This window comes from Pipra filicauda, unplaced genomic scaffold (genome assembly GCF_003945595.2).
Source record: "Pipra filicauda isolate LSUMZ 115617 unplaced genomic scaffold, ASM394559v2 scaffold51_size4534324_pilon, whole genome shotgun sequence".
Classification (NCBI taxonomy): domain Eukaryota; kingdom Metazoa; phylum Chordata; class Aves; order Passeriformes; family Pipridae; genus Pipra; species Pipra filicauda.
In genome coordinates this window covers 3757853-3780017 of record NW_024104665.1, presented here as the reverse complement: position 1 = coordinate 3780017, position 22165 = coordinate 3757853, and the positions used below count along the sequence as shown (strand labels likewise).

Genomic DNA, 22165 nt, shown 5'->3' with positions numbered 1-22165 from the left:
TAACTAGTACACTCACATAAGATATAGATAACTTCCATCAACTATTTTAATAATGTTAGTGTTGTTTAGAGTTCTTATTTATGTATGCTTTGATACTTCAGTAACCCAGTATCTCCATTTTTGTTTCTCAGCATGATGTATCACAGACCTTGCTCAAAGCAACTCTGGACAGTGTGGTTGAAGAGTGTGTCAGCTTTGTTGGAGTTGATATTAACATCTGCTCAGAAATACTATTAAGGTGAGTAAAACATTTTCCTATTCCAGTAATTACATGGCTCTGGATCACAGAGTTTCTGTTTAGTCTGCCATCTGACTCAAGCTCAGCTGGAGCAAATGGCTCTTGTGTTAAACTTCCAATTACATGAAAATGACACAGTAAGACAGTATTTTACTGAATCATTAGGAGTCACTTTTTAAGGATCTGTGTTATTCTCCAGGGTAGAACTATTCTTCAGAGAAAAACAGGTATTTAAAGATTTTGAGCCAACACTACAATTTTAGAAAAACGTGATATAATTAATTTGTGTTTTTACACTGAGAAAGGGATTTTCAAATGTACTTTCTGTCTCTTAGAAGGTATTTTTATAGGTACTGCTAAGTGGAACAAGTTGTAAAAGTTGGGCGAGGAAAGGAGAAAAGGAAAGATTTAAGGGGAAACTGTTGAAAAATTTACTGATTTTTTTTTTTTTTCGGTAGTCATGCCATGTTTACTTGGAAAATGTTCTGTACTTTATTTTTCTTGGTTAGAAAGTAAAAACTCATTCCTTCTTGAGCGTGTAGAGTTCAGTGCGGTTTAGGTGACAAACTCTTCAGAAGAGCAAAATTGTTGGTGTCATCCTCCATAGTATGAGAGAAAGAAAAAGAATGTCCAAAATCTTGGTAGTGAAAATTATATTAGGTATCAAAGTTAGGAAAAATGTATTCTTGCTAGCTCTATATTTTAATCTTTTACCCCCTTATCATTCTTAAAAACATCTTTTCATATTTTGAAAGAGGGCCTCTTTCTATTCGTTCTGGTTTTATATTTTCTCTTCCATATTTTTTTTCTGTATGCCCAGCCCTTAGCCTGATATCTGATTTCTTCTATCTTACCTACTTTCAAATTTAGATCAGCTTTTAGTAAGAAAGCAAGTAGTACCTAAATGGCAAATGCACCCATTTTCATCCATAGAATCATAGAATAGAATGATAGAATATGCTGAGCTGGAAAGGACCTATCAGGATCATCAAAGTCCTGCACAGGACACCCCAAGAATCACATCCTGTGCCCGAAAGCATTGTCCAAATGCTTCGTGAACTCAGGCAGACTTGGTGTCATGACCACTTCCCTGGGGAGCCTGTTTCAGTGCTCAGCCACCCTCTGGGTGAAAAACCTTCTCCTGATATCTGATCTAAACCTCCCCTGACTCAGCTCCATGCTGTTTCCTTGAGTCTTGTCACTGGTCACGAGAGTGAAGAGATTGGTACCTACCCCTCCACTTCTCCTCCTTAGGAAGTTGTACTGTGATGAGGTCTCCTCTCAGTCTCACCTTCTCCAGGCTGAACAAGCCAAGTGACCTCATCTGCTTCTTATAAGGTCTTCCCTCTAGACCTTTCACCATCCTCATGGCCCTCCTTTGGACAGTCTCTAATAGTTTTTTTTATGTTCCATGAATCAAAGCCTACGTGAGCACATGCAAGAGGTGGGCATTGCCAGCCTTCTGCAGGATAGTTATTTTGTGCACTTCAGGATAAACCATCAACCTGAGGTGCTACAGTCTTCAAAAAATTACGAATGTGGGATGACCCTGTCCAGACATGGTTATAGTGATAACCATGTTGAATAAGTACTTTGTGTGGTCTAGTTAACCTGGCTTACAATGCTTGTGTGCATGTCCCATCATCAAGTTCTGGATCTAACTTGATCCTCAGCAGTTCAATTCTGCTACTCTGTGTAGATGCACTGTAAGTTTCCCTCAGTTTCCCACATACTGGTGAGTATTGTGCTTGAAAGACTTGAGATCCATCAGTGGAAAATTCTGTGAACTGTGTGATGTGCCTTTGTGTCAGCGTGCTGTGATGTGTCGGTGTAAATAAGCCGGATTTCATAATGTTTCTAAGAAATTTTTGAAGAAAATTCCATTCCTAATGATTAATATTCTGACTGTGGTTAAAGGTGTGTCCCTCCAATTTAATTCTGAGCTTTCACCAACTTTGGATTATTTTTTTAACTTTTGCTTGAGGCTTAGAATAATGGAAAGATTTTTTTTCTTTTTTCTGGAGTTTTTACGATTCTTGATGGGTTTGCTGGTGGTGTTTTTCTGGAATCGGTCCATGCCATTCCGCAAACAGATCTCTGCTGCCGTTGACTTAAAGCAGTGGCATCTGATGTGGAACCTAGTGGGTGACATTTCCTTCTCTAGTGCCAGGAGTAACTGCCCACAAGAGCTCATTTCCCTCTTTCTATGATTAGCATACTCCATACACAGAAAGTTGCACTCACATGTACATACAGAAAATGTGCAGCAAAGCCACTGCTTCCTGAAGGAACTTGGCTAACTACTGTTGCACTTCACAGGTAAGTTCTTTGCCAGATCCAAGTTACACTCAGAACAATTCATGCATCTTGTTCCCGGCTGCTTTTTATCTCAAGAACAGCTGAGAGAAAAGAAACAAGCTTTGTGGATTGGTTAAATTGTGTAAGGAAGGCAAGCTGCTCCCAGCCACTCTCTTTCTGGATAGCAGACATCAGCCCTTCATGTTGGGGCAAGATGTTTTGGTACCAATGGAAGAGCTGAGAGGGGGGTGTTCATACAGGAACAATTTATCTGTCCTGAACTCTCCTCCCACGTTGTTTCCTGAAGAGGGCAGCTGGGGGGAAGGCCATAAGACATGACAAATTGAATTGGTGTTACAGAAATAGCCAACAGATCATAAATTACACATCCCTGGCTTACTAGTTAAGCATGTGCAACACCATATTGCTATACTAAGTTTTGTTGACTTGAGTGGATTCCTTCCATAGAACTCAGAGAAGGGATCCTTTTTCAGATGATGCCTTTGATCTGGGTGACTTTTTGCTAATTTCTTAGCAGTTTTTAAGTTTGGTCAACCAGATTTTCTACAGAAATGTGTATCCTTGTAGTGGATAGTACTTACATTAATGACCATTTGATGGTAATAAAAGTATTTTGTGAACTTTTCTCTTAGGCACATTGCAGGACTGAATGCTAACAGGGCTAAAAATATAATTGAATGGCGAGAGAAGAACGGACCGTTTATAAACCGAGAACAACTCAAAGAAGTTAAAGGTTTGGGTCCCAAATCCTTCCAACAGTGTGCTGGCTTCATCAGATTCAATCAAGAATATATAAAGACCTTTTGCAGGTAATAGAGATTTTACCTATTCTGACTGAATTATCCAAAATAGTACAAGACGACTTTGTCCCCTTTTCTGTTTTGTATTCAGGCTTGAGACTCGAGGAATCCTAGACCCTTGTGCTCTGAAGGACAACAAATAAACTTATTGAAGTCAGTGGTTGAAGATAGTTCTTCCTCTGAATAGTCATGACTTATTAGCCTAGTCCTCTAAGTCAGGGTTTCGATAAATTTGTAAATGTAATTTAAAATTCTGTCACTGAATTGGTAGAAGAAACTTGTCATGCAGCAGTATTGTGATCTGAGACATTAAAACTTTAGTCTTGTGTTTTCAGGCATAATTTAGAGATTTGTAAATTAATTAATTTAATTTTGTAAAGATTGTTTGGCAGAACTTAATGGTAGTAAACTAGTGCGGATTTTTTGAGAGTTTCAATTCCTTAACTTGGAGAGAGGAATTTGAATAGCTGCCTGGATCAAACTCTGTCTGTGTTATACTCCTCTGCCTAGCAAGCGTGATGCAACTGCCTTCTGTCTCAAATATGTGAGACCTTTTCCCAAGCTCAGTTTTTCAACAGTAGGTCATGTTCATCCCTGTCATCTCATTCCCTAATTCTGTACCAAGTCTTTTCCACTTGTAACCATTCTTAGTGATCCTTTTGATCTGAAATCTTTCCGTTCTACAACTGAAAATGCCCTTTCTAGGGCAATTTCTCTTCTCCTGCCTTTCTCATTTCTCCTTCCAAAATAAAGAACTAAGAAAGGGCACAGTGGTAGCACCGCACCCACCCTTTTGCCAGTGGCTCTTCTCAAAAAATATTTTCCTGGGAAGCACATGCTGTTTTTTAGCCAACCCAATGCTCAGAAGCAATACTGTATTCCCAATTGCTGCTGGCCAAAGAGCACATGCGTAACTTCCAGGCAGGAGGTAGGCACATTAGGACTGGCTTACTGCCCAGATGGAAGGTATACAGATTGGTTGCCCATCTGGCAGGGAAGCATATGCTGCAGGCCAAATGGTGCTCACTGTAAGCACCAGAAGACCAAAGAAATTGCTTCCAAGGCTGTATATGATCGATAGGTCTTACCATGTACAGATGTGTTCTAGTCAATGCTGGAATACAGGAGAGGAAGAAAGGCTGATGGCTTTTTTTTTTTTTCCCCCCCAAATATTTACTGGTGAAATGTGAACATTGTTTCGGATATATATTTTTTTTTTTTTTTACCTTGCTGGAGCATGATTCTGATATTGGTCAGATTCCATAAAACTTGAGAACACTGTATAACCTGAGAAATGGAGTTTGGGGCCAAATAAAGCTCTAACACCATCGCCCCCAGAACATTTCTTGTGGGTCCAAGTGACAAAATAAAAACTTTTGAAATGGATTTCAAGAAGGTTTCATTTTTGTCCTTTCTAATCATGTTGGTTGCTGTAGAGTGTTGTACAAAATATTTCTTGTGCTTCCTACTTAAGTGAACAAATAGTGGTTATTTTAAAAATTGATATGGAAAGAGAAAGTTTTGTCTGCATTTCTGTCAACGGTTGATGAGTAGAATCTAAAGGACCAGTGCTAGTTCCAGGTCCTTCAATGTGTGCTGTGTTTTGTCCTCCAAAAGCAGGGACTACTTGTGGTTTAGGAAACAAACAAAGAGGCACGAAAGGAGTGTTTACAGTAGGAGTCATTGATGCCTTTACTATATTCTGAGCAATTTTTTTATTTAAGAGAAACTTCAGGGGAAAAAGTATGTTGGTTTAATGTGGGGACACTGGCCTAGGATCATCTTCATTGAGAATGACATGTCCATTTTTGATTTCTGGCAGTAATAAGAAAACTGGAACTGAACTTGGAAGTCGTGCACTTTTGACGAAAGCAGGTGCTCTGGGTAAAAAGAAGAGTAAACCAAGACCATGTGCCTGGCGACAGCCCAATCCTTTGGACCAAACTTGTATTCATCCAGAATCTTACAACCTTGCAGTGAGGTAAGTAGAGGGAAAGCTTTTGAAGCACTGACAGCATCAATTTTTAAAATGAAAGTACTGATTTTTCTGTCAACAGTCCGCTCAGCCTTTTGAGACAGGAATACTTATTTTAATTTGATGCTTTCTCCTCTCTCTTCAAGAAGAAGGAGACGTGTATGCTTCAGACACATGTGAGCAAGTATCATTACTATGAGCCTTTAAAATTGAATTCTGATAATGTGAGATCTAATTAAGATGTATATATAAAGTTCCCACATACATGAACACCCTGATTGTTTTACTGAGTCACTGTGATTGTTTTACTGAATGACCTTTGGCTAAAACAAGAGAATGGTTTTTGTGTAAGTCAGAAAAAAGTAATTAGGAATTCATGAGTGCCTCTGGTTAGGATGTACTGTGGCTGGTAAATCCTGGTATAAGCTGTGATCTTTTCTGTCGGCCCTGGATGAAATTGAACTCTTTCCTCTCCAGAAAACTTATCACCTACCACAGATGAGTGTATATTTATTTTTAAAGTGATTTATGCTGAACAGGTTCTTTTCTTAAAAAGTTCTGGAGCTAGTAGCCAGATGCTTTAAGATTCTTACGACCTCTATTGAGAATACTGTTCCTGAAGAAACAAACTCGTGCTTCCTGTTTTATAAACAAAACCATCCTTAAACCTCATGCTGAATTTTTGAATTCATGAAGCTTGAGTCTTTACCTGAAAAAGTTGTACAGGACCTTGCATTTTCAGGACACCTTCCCTTCAGGGCATGCCCTGTTCTCTCTTCCTGTATGTAGGTCTCCGTGCTTTCCTTCTGCTGCTAGGCATGCAGTGCACTTTTGCTTCCATCCTCTCCCTGCCACAGTTCATTCTTCTTTGTGCGTGATTCTAGGACCACCATGCAATTTCCTACTAGAGTCCATGCCCATTGTGCAGTGTTTAGGTAACTGGTTTCTCCTTTTCCATGGCCATTTCCCTTTTTTTTTATTTACGCATCACCATTTTTTACTCATTCTCTGCCCTGTGCGTAGCTGTGGAAAAAAATCAGTCAAGGTCCTGATCTTAATGATCTTATGTTTGGTAAATGACTTATAGGATGAACATTCTGGTCACCCCAACTGGAGATTATTGAGTTGTGTGAGTTAATGTGCAAAATGAATATAAATCGGTTATTCAAAACTAATTTTGATTTTCAATATTAAGTTTCATTCAATTTAAATTTCAAGTACTCAGGTTTTGGTTTTTAGCTTTCCAGCCCTAGTCTGCTAATAAAATACTCAGTGAAGTGTTCACAATGTTACCAGCTTCACTTAAAGGCTGATGTGGAAAGATTGCTTCAAGTAGCAGAGAAGTATATGCAGTTAATGGTGGAATACTACAGGAATTTACCTACATACAATATTGTCAGAAAGTAAAGAATTGGTACTTGGTTTCCAGAGCAGCACAGGTTATTTTTATATCTCAAGTGGTGAATGGGGTTATTACTGCATAGGGTAGGGCAGATATTCACATATACAGTTGAAATTCTGGAGACAATTTTAATATGTGTCACAGATCATATAACCGTGATTTGGAATTTGACTGGGAACCCAGCATTAACACTATTAAAAAAATAGAATAAAGAAAATTAATGAACACAGCTTTTACATCTCAACCAAGATAGTGGTTTGAGTCACAAGCTTATACAGGTTTCAGGGAGGAGGCTGGCACCTATTGCACAACCAACACTGCTTAGAACACTTACTGATTCTTCAAATGTGCTCAAGTTCAAACTCATGGGACTTCTAAGCCATTGCAGAAGTATTACATGGCTGAAGACCAGTGTTACCTGTCATGCCATCCCTCTTTGGCTAATGCAATTGTTTTGCAGTAAGTTTCCAGCTGTGCCAGTGTCTCTTCTGTTTCTCACCAAACGCTGTCTTCCTAGACTGAATTTTCAGGTGAAGTGTTTAGGTCCAAATGTGTGTTGCAAATATTGTACCATACAGAGTTTTTTTGGGGGGTAGGGTTTTTTTTGTTTTGTTTTTATTGCAAAAGATTTTCAGTTGATTACAAAACAAATATAAAACAACAGTTACAATATTTGCCAATGAAACACCAAAACTAGTAAGCATAGCATCTGTCTGTAACTAACTGAAACAGTTTTTTGTTTTCTTTGGGCTCTTTCTCTGTTGTCTGATTTCTTACATTTATGAGTACCTGTACATGTAGTGCGATGTGTGGAGAAAAAAAGTCTCAAAGTGCTTTCTGGGCTTTCTATGAAGGTACTCTATGTTCAACAGTATTTGTATTTTTGTTTTTCTTGCAATCAAAAGACAGTTTCCCTAAAAGCTTGTTAAATATGGAGGTGATAGCTTTTATGGTATGGATTGTATGAATATGCATCAACTTGATATCACGAAATGGTGTGGGGAAGGAGGCAAATTTTTTCTTTGGAAATAGCTGTTTCAAGAAAAGAAAATACAGCTCTGAAACAAACTGACAAAAGCCAAGAAGTGTAGTGTTAAAAATTGACACTGGTGACATAAGGGCTAAATATAAACCAGACATCCTCCCCTCAAGCAACTAATGCTATAATTTAGCAATGATTATATATTTTAGATGACTTTTCAAAAAAAAAATATGAGCTGTTAAGCTTCTTAGAACTTATGAAAATGGCTTTCCAAACCTTTTTTTCCCCTGCCTAAATATGAATTAAGAAAAAAATTCTACCAGGAATTCAGACTCCATGGAGAAGTCAGTCCAAAGCTTATTGGTGCTGTTGACAAGTTTTGCTGACAGACAGTGGATGGGAGTGGGCTTGTAATTCCCTTTTGCTGAGCCTACATTCATGAGAAAGCTTTTGAGAGCCTGAAGATCAAATCATGTTCATGGTGTTGGTTTGAGGGGTCTTACTGAAATTAACCAGCATCTGAAGGACTTTTTTAAATGTTAGAATTAAACTAGGTTGAAACTTAACTGATAATTCTTATATCTTAAATTAAAATGCATGAGAAAAATTTAGACTGTTAGATGTGAGTATTTAATACATAAAATTTTAAACAAAGTACATTTTAAAGGAATTCTGGTGCTTTACTCCTATAAAAGTATTTCTTTTTTCTTTTTCTGTGCTTACACAGAACCTTGTCAGGGACCATGTCAAGTTCACAGGTGCTACAAAAGGGCAGAATTGTTGTCTTGAAGGAGATGAGCTGATTTGATTCAAGGCATCAAAATACAGTATTTTGTACCTCTTGCCACAAAAATTAAGATGTATGGAATAGCTACTGCATAAATGAGTCATAAAGGCTTTCTCATGCAAGGTCTACCACATCTTGCTATGAGAAAGTAGTTTGTGAAAGTTTTATTGGATTAAAAGTTTTCATTGAAAATGACATTTATTTTTAAATTAAATAAGCCGGTGATTTTTATCCACTGCTTATAGCCAAATTACCCAGAGGCAGCAACCCACATTACAGATTTATGACATGCAAAATTATCAGTTTTAAAACAATGTTTTTGAGGGATAAAAATTCACCAAATTTGAAACCACTCATTTTCTTTTTCAGAACTATTTTGTATCTTGAAAAGCCAATCTGTTAAAAAAAAAATACAGTTAAAAGAATTACTCCCAAGTGGTGATTTTGGTTGCCAAGCTTCAGGCTGTAGCCAATTTTTATGGCTGAATTAGAAACCCCTGAAAAATAGGGTTTTTATAATGGAAACACTGATGTAATCTTTACTGCAGTGGCACAAATGGTGCTGGTATGATTGATTTATGGCATTTAAGCATCTTAACTGAAAATCTGTGCAATTTCTGTAAAATAATTGGAAAACATCCTACTGGTGATTTAACACACTCTGCAGAAGACCAAAACATTTTTGTTCATGGTTTCCACGCTGTCAAAGCTTGGCTTTGTCATGTGCAGTGATCAAGCTTACGAACACCTCTAAATATTTTGAATCAGAGTTTCCTAAAACCTCAAAACTTTATAGACAGCCTATTTTTCTCCAAAGCAGAACTGTACTTTAAGTTTCTTAAAAGTGTATATGTGAAAACCAGTTTATAGTGGCAGAATCTTCTACAATCACCACAATTAATACAATATGTAGAGCATATCCAATTTCTTGGTACATACTGTAAAAGAATTGGTAGGAAAACCGAGGAAACATTTAGGAAGTCCCCAAAAGTTACAACCAGGTTATACTTATAAACCAAAATGTTGGAAAGAAAATGCAGTGTTGTTTCTTTGTTCTATCAGTCTGCTGGGTGCTGTTGGTTTCATATGACTGAATTTTAACATTTGCTGATTTTTTTATTTAAATCTCATAAAAATGCTTTTTGCTAAAGGTTGGCACTCAGAATGTGTTTTTGCTGCTCACAGTTTGCAGCATCTGGCAGACAGGTTGTATTTTAGCCTGACATAGAAATACTTTGCAAGTATAAAAGACCTAAAGCTCTGATTTAGAATAATGCAGGTGAGGATGTTCCTTGTGCCTGGTAGAGGAAAGTCCTGCTCACTGAGGTTGGTTATGCCTTAAGAAGAGTTTTGGATATATTGAGCAGAGTGACTTGCAGTGAAGATTCCTGTCTGTGAATGCTGCTTGATACCTTGTCATGTCACGTGATGCTGCTTGATATCTCCAGCAGGACTTCAAAATACCAGGAGAATTCAACAAGCACTCATTCATGTGCTTTTTCTTCACTGAAGTTAAACATTTTGATTTGGCACTCATTTCAGCAAGGCATTTATGTTGAAAACCTGTTATATTCCATCATAGGCAGATCAATTGTATTTCAGATATCTCTGGTGTTTCTAGTATTCTGCATGGGTGAATGTAACAGCTGATCCATAGCATCTCATTTGCTAGGCTGAAAAGCTGCATTTGCTAACTTTGAAGGCAAGTACTGGCACATATGAAAATGCAGAAGGAAAACTGCTGATGAGGCCACCGAAAGAAAGAGGACTTCCTCTACTGCCCTTTATGCAACTGGACACTTGTCCTTTGATGGCATTTCCAGCTCTGTCAGGCTGGCTTGCCTCTGATCAGGTCCCTTAGTTGTCACTGAGCAACTGAGGCAATGCTTAAGAGGAATAGAAGTCGGGGGGAATAGTTCCTTGGTGTGGAGTTTGAGTAATGAAAACAAATTGCTGTGTTCTATTTAACAATGTAGTCTACATGTGAGTATTTTACAGAGGATAGGAGCTGGTGCTGTAGTAGGATGCCTTTCCTTAAATTCACTAAGAAGTCATCAGAAACATCGTTTGTCCACTTCAATGAGACTGTAGTTACATGTACACACACGTGTGTGTATTTAAGCTATTTAATGTGCAAAATAATATTTAATAAAGTCTTACATATCTTTTAAAAAAAACTTGAAAAAGTGAAGCTCAGTCAACTAGGGAACCTTTATCATTATTTCCATTAGGAAATGGCTAACCCTAATTAGGGGGAACACTTGCAGAATTAGGGCCACTAAGTCTAATAAATAATAGAGTGTATTCATCACTTTAGAATGCCAGTTCATTCACATGGCTTTACTACTAACTTAGCTGGATTTTTAGAGGGCATATTTTTGACAGCTATCTTGTCAATAAACAGAAGAGCAGAAAAGACTTTCACTAATTGCCATCCAATAAAGACATTTTAAAACTTTCATGTGATGTAAAATACAGTTAACAAGAATGATTAGAAGAACTTAGAAATAACAAAGAATTATGCTCCAGTTACACTATAAATACTTGACCCATAAATCAAATGGTATTTTTGTAATTTGTTGAAATTTTTGGAACTTACATAATTTCCCACTGGTTGCATTTAAAAAAAAAATATGGGAAAAAACTCCACGAGACCTTTTTAATGGAATTATCTCCTATAACTGTAGTACTAGTTCTTTGTGGATAGCTAATCATGTTTCACTATTTTGTATCTCGGGTTACGCTCCAGTTATGTGATATATCAGTAGTCATGAAAACAGCTAACAACAGTGTGCCTAATAGTATGGTAACAAAGTGACTGTGCTGCAGTGTAACTGTGTCAGAATTTCTTTTCTGATTTAGAAACTCATTGTTTCTTAGATTTATACATTCAAAATGTCATAAACTGAGGGTTTTCTGGCCTTCTGCATGCAGTCAAATATTAATAATTTATGCATTTGGGAAAAAATATATTGGTTAAATAACCTTGTCTGGCTAAACCACATAAGTAGTTTTAGATATGTTTGAAACTTTAGCTTTCTGTGTCTAGCAATTAATTACAGAGAGTAATGCTCAAATATTGTTTGATATATAATCTGCATCAGTAGTCAAAAATTGAGGATCTCTATCACTCGTGAGAACAAGGGCAGTCAACGTCTGCATTATACAATTAATGCTTTTGCACTTCAAAACATTACTAAAACATGTCTGCATAACTTGTTTGCTACTGTCATAAATGTACATTTTACCTAACAAAGTGCATGCTGATGCGAAGTTGTTTTGTTTTCAAAGTGATTATGTTGCTTTACCATTAATTCATGTGTCCACTGTGACAAGATGTAATGGCATATCATGTTGCTGTAATGTAATGAATCCAGTGCTCCCAGCTCTTAAGTCGTGTTGCTGGAAATGATTACATAAAACAGAAATGACTGTGACTAAAGCCCTTGCAAAGCTTTTGAACTCCTGCACATTATAAGAAGCTTTTCAGGGAGGGTTAGAGTAACTTCTTAAAAATTTACTGGAGGCTTCCCTTGGTAATATTTTTACTCTTTTCTGACTGTTTTTTGCATTCCACCGAAATTTGCATTATCTTTTAAGCATTGCAAGGACTGTGCTGTAATTTTGTGCAGATGTGTATGTTAAGTGAACATGATGTGCTTATTTGTTACATTTATGCTACTTTTCTTTCTTTATCTGGATAAGATGGATGAAATTATGTATTAAATGAAAACATCAGTGATTTATCCATGACCATTCTCTGCAGGTCTTGTAAGACTGCAAAGATTGCTTTTAAAACTAAGGTCATTGCAGAGGTTTCTGAGTATCCTCTAAATCTCAAAACCATAAAACTTAAAGATCTAAACTAGTTAAATTTCACTCTGTTCTGACTCTCCTAAGACTCTGGTAGCTTTTATCTGAGTTGATGTATATTATGCAGAAAGTTCACTATTTACTCAGATACTCAGCATTTGAGGAAGTGAGAGTAGTATGTCTTATAAAAATTACCTCACTTCAGAAAAAAAATCTCATCTTTCCCATTTCTGTTAACTTTCCTTTAGGTCTTATCTTTGTAGTAGATAAACATAGCACTTGAACTACTGCAACATATTATTTATTTCATATATTTAGGCAGGAAAATAGTTGAAGGGCTTTCATTTTTGCACAGATCATTCATGTTCCTATGTTGTGCAGCTGGAACTGTCAGTTACAAATAGGATGAGATATTTTAAGGACTGTAGTGATATAGTTTAACTTTACGAAGATCAAAATATATAAATTCAGGGAAACCTCTCTTTTCCCACATGGCCATATCCCAGTCTTATTACCAACTATGTCCCTTTTTTTCTGACTTCGGAGTTGTTACTTTTGTTGTTACTGTGACCTTGAAATAACTCTTGAAGGAAGTTGTTGGGTTGCTTTTTTTAATAAGGAAACATTTAACTTTGTTCTTAGCAATGACATTTAAAAATAGAAATGATCAATATAATGCACCACTGTTCAATCAGAGATGTGTGCTTTATACTGATTTTTTTTTTTATTCCAAGTGCCTGCAGGCTATGTTCATTTCAATGAAAATGATACGTTAAATATATAACTGGATTCAACAGTATTTTTAAAATTACCTGCATCTCTAATCACTGAGTTGCTTTAATTTGGAAATACTTTAATACATAGTTTTTACCAAAACCTATCCTTGAAATGTGAGAATTTCCAAAGTAAAACTAATATTGGTTCTTATAAAGAGTATTTCTTCTGTATGTATGTGCATGCTGGGCTCTGTTCTACCTATAACATGTACCTCATAATTCTGAAATATCCTTAACAAAATGCTTGATTTTTAGAGCATTAAAATTCTGTAGAAGTTGGTGGGACTTCTCCTGTACTTAGACTTGGGCAGATGTTTAAGCATCACCTTCAGGTAGGGCCAAAATTTTATTGTGAGCAGTAACCACATTAATAAGTTATTTGCACAACTGTAATTGATAATGTAGGGCCCAAACCTACCACCCTTGCCTAGATGAGGAATCCTTTTTGATATCAGATTGATAATTTGGGATTGGACCAGGGGGCTGAAATGTCTTTCATGAATAGTAATTGAAGACTCAGGCACCTGGGTTGTGTCCTGTTTCAGGCTGGTTTTCTTGCAGTGGTGTGCACATAGCACCATTCACTCTGATTGCATTATCCACACATTGGTCAGTTTTGTATGTAACAGGGTTTTTTTAATATATGGTGCTGGCTGTTCCATGTGGTTGCACTTACTAGTGGCCAAACCCAGCCCGTCATTGCTTTACAAAGTGAATGCGCTTCTGCGAAATTCTAATGGTGAGAAAATGTTACTTGGACGTACTCAAGCTGAGTTTCCATTTGAAGTGAAATAAAGCCAAGTATGTGAATGTCAGCAAACTTGTTTATAGGGGTGGGTGGTAAAGCATACATTATTTAGAAGGTTGAGTCATGAGGCTGGTCGGGTTTGTCATGTTACATCTGGCATGTCAGTCAAAGCTGGGGCAGCTGCCGCCTGTCACTAGTGCTCTGGTGTGGCATTGTCCATCCATCAGTGTAAGCAGCCAGCAGCCTCCAGTATTTTTGGGACGAGTCCTTCACCTGGGTCTATGCTCATTTTCAGTATTATCATTGCAACCACTTTTGATGCTCTTTTGAGATTGAAAGAAAATGACTTCATAGAATGTTTGATTTTTTTCATATATATTATTAGACAAAATATTTGAGTAGTAGTGGTAGTTTTTTGTTAGTTTGCAGGAAAAAATGCACTTAATATTATAAATAATTTTGCATTTAATATTATAAACCATTTTACATCTGTTTTGTTATGTACCTTGCTTCAAAACCACCTTAAACTACTTTAAAAAGTGGTGTCAAAAGTTGAAATACAGTCAAAACAAAATTCAGTTCATCCTGAGAACAGCACCATTCCCTGAGTCCTTATTAATTTTCTTCTTCATACATTGCCATAAGAAAGGTGTGTATGCACTAAAAAATTTAATAGGAAAATTATCACTATTAAATGCAAATCTTTGTGTTTGAGCAACCAGTACACTTAAATCACTATGCTTGCACTCGAACTCAGTGTAGAAGTGGAAGTCCTGACAGCCACTTGTAACAGATGTTACATCCTTTTAGAACATATGTTCCTCCTTTTGGTGAAATTAGTGGACATTTTTAAGCTAAGCTTTGCCCTTATGCTCAAAGATTAATTTTGTGATTTACTGAAAGTCAGATATTCCTTTAATTATGTTTCTTCAATTTATATTTTCTCAAAAAGAAATTTAGTTCTGTATTTCAGTCCATGTAACTTTTTATTGCTCACCAGCTGAAATAATCTCAGTTGGGTTCCTTGGGTTAAAAAAGAGAAAAAAAAATAAAAAAAAAATAAAAAACCCCACTGGGTCTCCTGATAAAAGAAATACTAGCCTCAGGTTTTGATAAAAAGCACAGCAGGTATTTTGGGGGATGGGAGGGGAGAAGGTTGAGTACCAGGGGCTTCTGCTTTCTTAAGAGAGCTGGAATGTCTCCTGCCAAGTGCAGGGCATGAACCTGCTGGTCAGCACTTCTTTTGAGGCTGGTAGTTTACACCTGTTGTGAAGCAGGATAAGGATAGAAAGGAGAGATCTCTTTTAGGAATTTGGATGGAACATTTACTCGGACTCTGCAGGACAGGGTCAATAATTCTACCTGTCTGCTGTGGTGGAAAACATGCAAAAAAGTATGTGCCTCTGTCCCAAAGTAAGGAACATGATAAAGCAGGGTAGAAGAGGTTTATTCATGGTGAGATGCAGATCAGGGCAGCAGGACAGACAACTGAAGCATCTACTGAGAAAATAAAAAATTGCTTTATTTAGTACAATTTGTCCTAGCTTCTATGAGCTGCATCCTCATTTTCATTGGTTGATATCCATTAAAGTCTTGGTGTACATTTTCAAGTCTTTCAGTGAAATAAGGATGTTTATTCAGTGATAAATAAACATTGTCTAAGGCATCACTGCTGATAAGGATGGGGTCTGCATGTGAATTTTTGTCTTCTCTTCTCTCTGCTTCTTAGACATGTACCAACATGGCAGAATTAAAAACCTCAGTAATTGTGTTTGGGTTTTCTTCTTTTGTTTAAAAAGAAAAAAAGGGATCACAGGTCAAGTCATAGTTATTTTAAGGTCTTTCTTTTCAGCTTTTTACATGCCAGTCCAAATTTGTCTCAATTTGCAGTGTGGGTATATATGTGACAATAAGAAAAGATAAGTGTGTTTGCGGTGTGTGAATACTTTGACTTGATGACTACCTAGTTTCTGAAAAACTAATTGTTCTTAATCATGGAGTTCATAGACAAGGGAAGTATTTTATATGAAGTTTTTAAGTTGGGTTAAAGATTCTTCATATTAATTTAATATTCTGAATGTTCATTGTTGCTTAACTAAATGGCCATTCATTTTAATTTGAATGAGAGTGACAATAAAAATGACAGTGTTATGGAACTCTCACTTATTTCTAGGGAACTTTCATGGTAAAAGACATCTTTCAGTCATAATGAAGTGTGGTTTTATCGTGAGATTAAATCGTTGATCTGAGAAGAGATTTATTTACACTTTAAAATTTTACTTCTAGTTTTATGATCTATTCCAGAAGATACATGAATACAGATAGACTCTAAGTTTCCGTTTATGTGTCAGATCAGTGATGAGTTGAGAGGATATGGACTTGAGAAACTGTTCACTGTTCATGTTTTTTATCAAAAATTTTGTTCATGCATCAATGAAAAAGTAATTAAAAGCCCTAAATAGAGCAAAGGTTCAGTTCCCACTAAAGGATGTTTCTAATCTCTCCATCTTTGTTTGAATTTCCCAGGTTTTTATCCTTGATTGGAGGAAACGCAAATGACATAGGAAAATCGGATATGCAGCAAAAAGTAAATACAGTAATTGAAAGGGAAGGACTGGAAGGCACAGCCAAGAGGCTGAATACCACAGTGCACACACTGCAGCTGATCATTGATGGTCTGACTCAGCCTGAAGGCTATGACATTCGTACAGGTAAACCTTGGTTTGGAAGGTTGTAATCTCAGTTTGATTGTTCTACTCTACCAGTTTTAAAACAGCACATTTTCTTCTTCTAAAGTAGTAGTAGATTTTCATGGACATGAAACTCCATTTCTTTTCTCAGGCAAGGTAAAGGTTATATCATAGTCAGATGTTTCTTTCTAGTTCTGTAGGTAAGGAGTGTGAATCCTGTTTAAATCACGGCATTTTCAGCCATAGGAAGGGGAGTTGTATGGCTGTTAACAAATGAAATAGTTTCAATATGTTAACTCTGTGCTGATTAAATCCGTGTTGGCTCTCCATCACAGAGGAGAATGCTGAGACCAAGGTGAAATAGTAATAAAGTTCTGTGGGGTAGTAATATAGTAGTGTGTAGTTCTGCTCTTTTATTGCACTAGTTCTTGGTGACAAGTGTAACTGTAACATGTGGCTCATGACCTACCTTAGTTAAAACCTGCAGTAGTACTGAACAGTTTGAGGTGGAGGAGAAGAAAGATGAGGTAAGTAATGAGGTAAAACATCTGGAGATGCTGTCATTTAGTGCAACTTACAGCTGGATTCTCTTACGACAGCAAGAGATAAAGGTAGGCAGCGAAGATGCAGGCTTGTAATAAATAATAAATTTATGCTTATAAAAACCCAAACCAATGTTTCTGCCTCCCTTTTTTTGGGTTCATTAATAGTTTCTGTGCATATTTTATAAATATTTCCCACTAGCTATCTTGAAAATGTGTATTTTCTATGTCTCGTTTTGTTCTGGTGGTCTGTATAATAGGATAGACTATTAACATAGGGACACAAAAGGGAATCCTTGGTGGAAATATTAATATTTTGCTGATCTAGTACATTCAGTATCACTTTAGACAAACTCCGTGACTGGAGTGGACAACCTAGTTCATACACTTGTACAGCCGTGTGAACTTCTCTATTGAGAGTTCTTCCTGTGGGGTGCAGTTCTTCATGAACTGCTCCAGCGTGGGTGCCTTCCACAGAGTGCAGTCCTTTAGAAACAGACTGTTTCAGTGTTGGTCCCCAATGGGGTCACAAGTCCTGCAAGAAAACCTGCTCCACCATGTTCTTCTCCTTCCACCGGTCCACAAGTCCTGCCAGGAGCCTTCTTCAGTGTGGGCTTCCCATGGGGTCACAGCCTTCTTTCAGGCATCCAGCTGTTCTGGTGTGGGGCCCTCCACAGGCTGCAGGTGGATCTTTGCTCCACCATATGGCTCCATAGGCTGCAGGGAGACAATCTGCCTTACCATGGTCTCCACCGTGGTGGGCTGCAGGGGCAGCTGGTGCCTGGAGCTCCTCCTCCTTCTTCCCTGACCTTGGTGTCTGCAGAGCTGTTTCTCTCACGTGTGCTCACTTCTCTCTCTGGCTGCAATTGCTGTTGCACAGGGGGTTTTTCCCTTTAAATACATATCCCAGAGGCACAATCATTGATGGGCTCGACCTTGGCCAGCAGTGGATCTGTAAGCAAATAAAAGAGAGTAAAGGATATTTCAGTCACTAGCTACTATACAACACACTTCTGATCCCCTCATGATAGTTTCATACCATGGAGTCACTATACTCATTACTCCATTAATCAAAGTCTTTTAAAGTTATAAATAAAATACAAGAAATAAATTGTTTATCACAAATAGGTCTTTATTTAAAAAAGGTTCTGAAAGCAGTACTTAGGACCTTAGAGCTACCTTGGGAGGAGTTCTTATCATCTGGAAACAACTCAGAAACCTTAGAAACCCTTTTTCTCCAGAGTCTTACTTGTGTTTCTTGTTTCTTATAACAGATTTTGATAAACCTGATTTCAAGAGAAGCATAGTGTGCTTTGAAGACTTAAGTGTTGGTGCTGTTCTGACTGGAAAAGTTGAAAATGCGACGCAGTTTGGAGTTTTTGTTGATATTGGTGTGGGAAGAGCGGGTTTGATTCCAGCACGAAACATAACTGAAGCAAAACTTTCTAAAGTGAAGAAGAGAAGAAGCCTCAGCCTAGGTCCTGGAGAAAGAGTTGAAGTTAAAGTGCTTAATGTTGATATTCCTCGATTGAGGATAACGTTGGATCTTATTCGTGTTTTATGAGAGGGTTTTCAGTCACTGAGTGTTCATTTTAAAGGATTATGTAAATGAGTAATGTCAGCAAGGTTCTGGAGATGGAGGCGTTTAATGAGAGTGTTGAAACCTTCAGCCTTTTTTTTTTTTTTCTTTCTTTATTTCGTTTTAGGTTTTTCCACATTTCATTAATCCTTTCTGTTAATAATTGGTAGAACAGTTTTTTGGATTACCTCCAAGCAACCTTGTTATTTTGTCTGCAGACCAAATGAAATTCCAGTGGGCTGTCAGACAGATCTCTTATCTGTTGTCTGTGCAAGTTTTGCTGTCTTAATCTTTAGTCAATACTGCATGAGCAGACATATTTACAGCTCTCTTTCCAAAAAACAGCCATTCAGTTTGCCTGTTTTGTGGTTGAGAGTCTCAAAGAGGGCACCTAGGAGAAAAAAGTGATCTTTTTAAGCTGGTGGTCATGACGTTGCTTGAAAAGTAGACTGAAAAAAGAGCATCTGCTAAAATTATTGATGGTTAAGAAATATTCAGCTTTAATTTATTTGACCAACATTACAGGAGGTCTGTTTACCTGTATTGTTTTTGCTTGTTCAGTTATCATTGATTAACACAGTTGACTGTACCTTGGAGTTTAAGGAAGTTTGCTTAGAAGTGTCAAAAGACATTTATGTTGTTCTACTCTTGTGCAAAATAAAAACACTTCTGACCATCTTTTGTCAGTGTACTGTTCTACAAGTGATTTAACAGTCCTAGTTATCTTTCTTTCCAACATGTTCTCAATCAGTAACACTTCAACTTAAGGATGCAGCTTGTGAGGATGCACTTGCCTGACCTTCTGAACATTATGCACTTTCCTGAGCTGTAATACCAGACTGCAGCCCATGGCCTGACGTTGCTCTGTCTTGGATTCCTTCAACTTGACATTAATGTTTTTTCCATCTTTGATATAATGTATTTTTCTGCCTGTTCTGAGTGGAGAATAATTTTTCAACACGTGTTTTCACAGCCAATGTTTGCGAAGGCATGATTCTCTGTAAAAATCATTTTGCTGTTGTTAGAGGCTTGAAAAGCTTTTCTAGACTTTTGTTTTAGTAAGAATGCTTAGTGTTTCCTGCTAGGAGTGCCTAGTGCATGAGGTTTGTTTCTTCCAACTAGAAACTTTTTGGTTTGGTGGTGGTTTGGTGGTGTTTCAAAAGGCAAAGATCACTGGTTGAAATAAGAACACTTTACTGGAAACAGCAATGAGATAAGAAAACGAACAGTAACAGCAACGGTACTCGTGAAGAGTACTCGTGAAGAAAAGAAATGATTCACATTTAACACACACTCCCTTTCCCCCCATCCCCAACAAGAGACAATCAATACTAGCCAGCTCCCTCCACCATGTTTACTTGACTGGAAGGAACCCCTTTTCCTTGGAGAAGACTCCCTTCACCCCCACCCCTGGCAATGAAATGGTGGTATAGAATAACCTCTGTGTCCTAGCCATGCTCCTGCCTGGCTGCTGCAAAAATTAACTGTGTCCTGGCCGGAACCAGAACAAGCTGTTGGCACAGGGTCTATATACTAGTTAGGAAAAGGTTGGCATGATTTAATCTCCCAGCTCTGTGCTTTAATTTTCAAAATTAAGAGCCAGCTGTAGACAGTGTATTTTAGAGATAATGGGATCATTTAGCGGTTGGAAAAAAGGCGACAGATCTTACTAGCTTCACTGCATTTGTCTACCAAAGAAAAAACAACCATTTTCTATTAGTGTAAAAGCTTGGGATCATGTTTTGCAGGCCTTCTGAAATTTTCCTGTAATACTTCTACAAGGGCAATGTTGTTGGTATGAATTTATAAACTGTGATACCATATTACTGTCTTGGAAAACGCAGATGCAAAGTAGGTAATATGTTCACTTACAGGGGTATCTCCATTGATCTGAGTTCTGCTGAGCTTTAGATATGATCTCTACATATCTAAGCACTTAGCAAATTAACTGGATTTGCTTGACCTTCTCTAAGAAGGAGATAAACTTGATCTCCAGAAGCTCAATTCAATGGTAAATATGAAGAGTATTTTCTCTTTTTGTACTATTTTTTTTAATCCTTATTATCATGAGGACTCTAGCATCTTCTGCACTTTTGTGTATGTGTGTTGGATGATCATAAGGTTCTCTACATGCAAAACATCTCCTTGAGACTATTTTTCTCCCTGTTAACTCACAGGAGGTTTCTTCCTTACTCACAATTCAATGTGCATACTCATGTGTAGTTTGGTTTCTCCACAGTAGAACACAGAAGCTTATTCTGTGTCATCACAGGCCCTGTAGGAAAATATCATCTCCATTTGTTTGAATGTGTTTAATCACACCAAAATGGGAAGTACATGACTCCATGTCATATGTCTTAAATGTCTGCAGCTCCACAAATGTAGTGTCATTATTTGTCAGTGCAGTGCCTTAACTACTTCCCATAAAAATATTTTTCCATTGAAATTCCTTTCTTTTTTTGCCAGAACACAGCAGTTAAAACAGCCTAATGGGAGTCTAACAGAGATGAAAATGTGTGCATATGACCTTCTTAGTTTTTTTCAGACCTTTGGAGATTTAAAAATTATTTCTTCTTAATCGATTTTCCTCTTGAATTCTTGTGGTGTTCAGATTTCTGACATCAAAGCATCAAAACTGCTTTCTCTAATTCATCTTCCCCTTTAGTTTCTGAACCAAGAATTTTTTTCTCATTTGAGATGAAGTCCAGTCTTTGAAACAAATTCCATACTGTTTGATGGTGATGCCTTCAAAATTTTAAAACAAACAACTCCCTGCTTCATCCTGATCTTACTTAATTGCTTTAAAGTACAGTTTCTTGGGAGAAGAATTAAATATGAGTCTTTAAGTCTCATTAAAAATTCTACTTTTGCCTTAAGCTGTAGATTCCAAGGCATCTACACATAGTTCCACCTCTCCCCAGAGAGAAAATCCACCCATTGATCTTGGATGACAATCTGCTTTTTTAGTCCCACCCTCACTCAAATAGTCTGGTATTTTGCAATCACCTTCCCCTAATATGCAGATCCATAAGAAGAACTTCTAAAGATTTCCTGTGCTTCAGATTTTACACAAAGGAGAAGAATTCTTCTACTAAGCAAGATGGCACTTGTATGCCTGGCTGTAGTAATGCAAATCAAGAGTTTAAAAGAAGCCATTTGTTTTGGTTTTATTCCTGCCTCAGGCAGTTTTAGACAGCATATATCAATTTTCCAGAAAGTTGTCAACCTCAGGAATGATTTAGTATGCTGTTAAACATAATAAAATCAATAGGAAAACAAATAGAATTTCCATGAGGAGCAGACGGTTGGAGAAGCTTGTCCATATGGCATATAGACATGCTGGAATTTGGGGCTTTATGGGGTACTTGCATTAGCAAAACTGCATACCAGGTGAAAGTAATGCATATTCAGGAGAACAAATAATCTAACAGCTTTGTGGTACTGCATCTTGAACTTGGTGTCTGTATTTATTTAACAACAAATACACTTAGAAACTGTGCCTGGAAGCTAGAAA

At 37.3% G+C, this 22165-nt stretch overlaps 1 protein-coding gene across 4 annotated transcripts in view; it reads left to right on the top strand.

Moving 5' to 3' along the window:
* The window catches only part of SRBD1 (S1 RNA binding domain 1), a 123825-nt gene extending 104493 nt beyond the window's left edge, over window positions 1-19332 (top strand). For all 4 annotated transcript variants that reach the window (XM_027723420.2, XM_027723422.2, XM_039386968.1 and 1 more), the window contains 5 exons: window positions 132-238; window positions 3190-3366; window positions 5180-5338; window positions 16367-16551; window positions 18347-19332. In XM_027723420.2, the coding sequence (XP_027579221.2) occupies window positions 132-238; window positions 3190-3366; window positions 5180-5338; window positions 16367-16551; window positions 18347-18636 (918 nt within the window). In that variant the 3' untranslated portion in view covers window positions 18637-19332. The remainder of the gene's footprint in view (window positions 1-131; window positions 239-3189; window positions 3367-5179; window positions 5339-16366; window positions 16552-18346) is intronic.
* Window positions 19333-22165: the final 2833 nt, after the last annotated feature.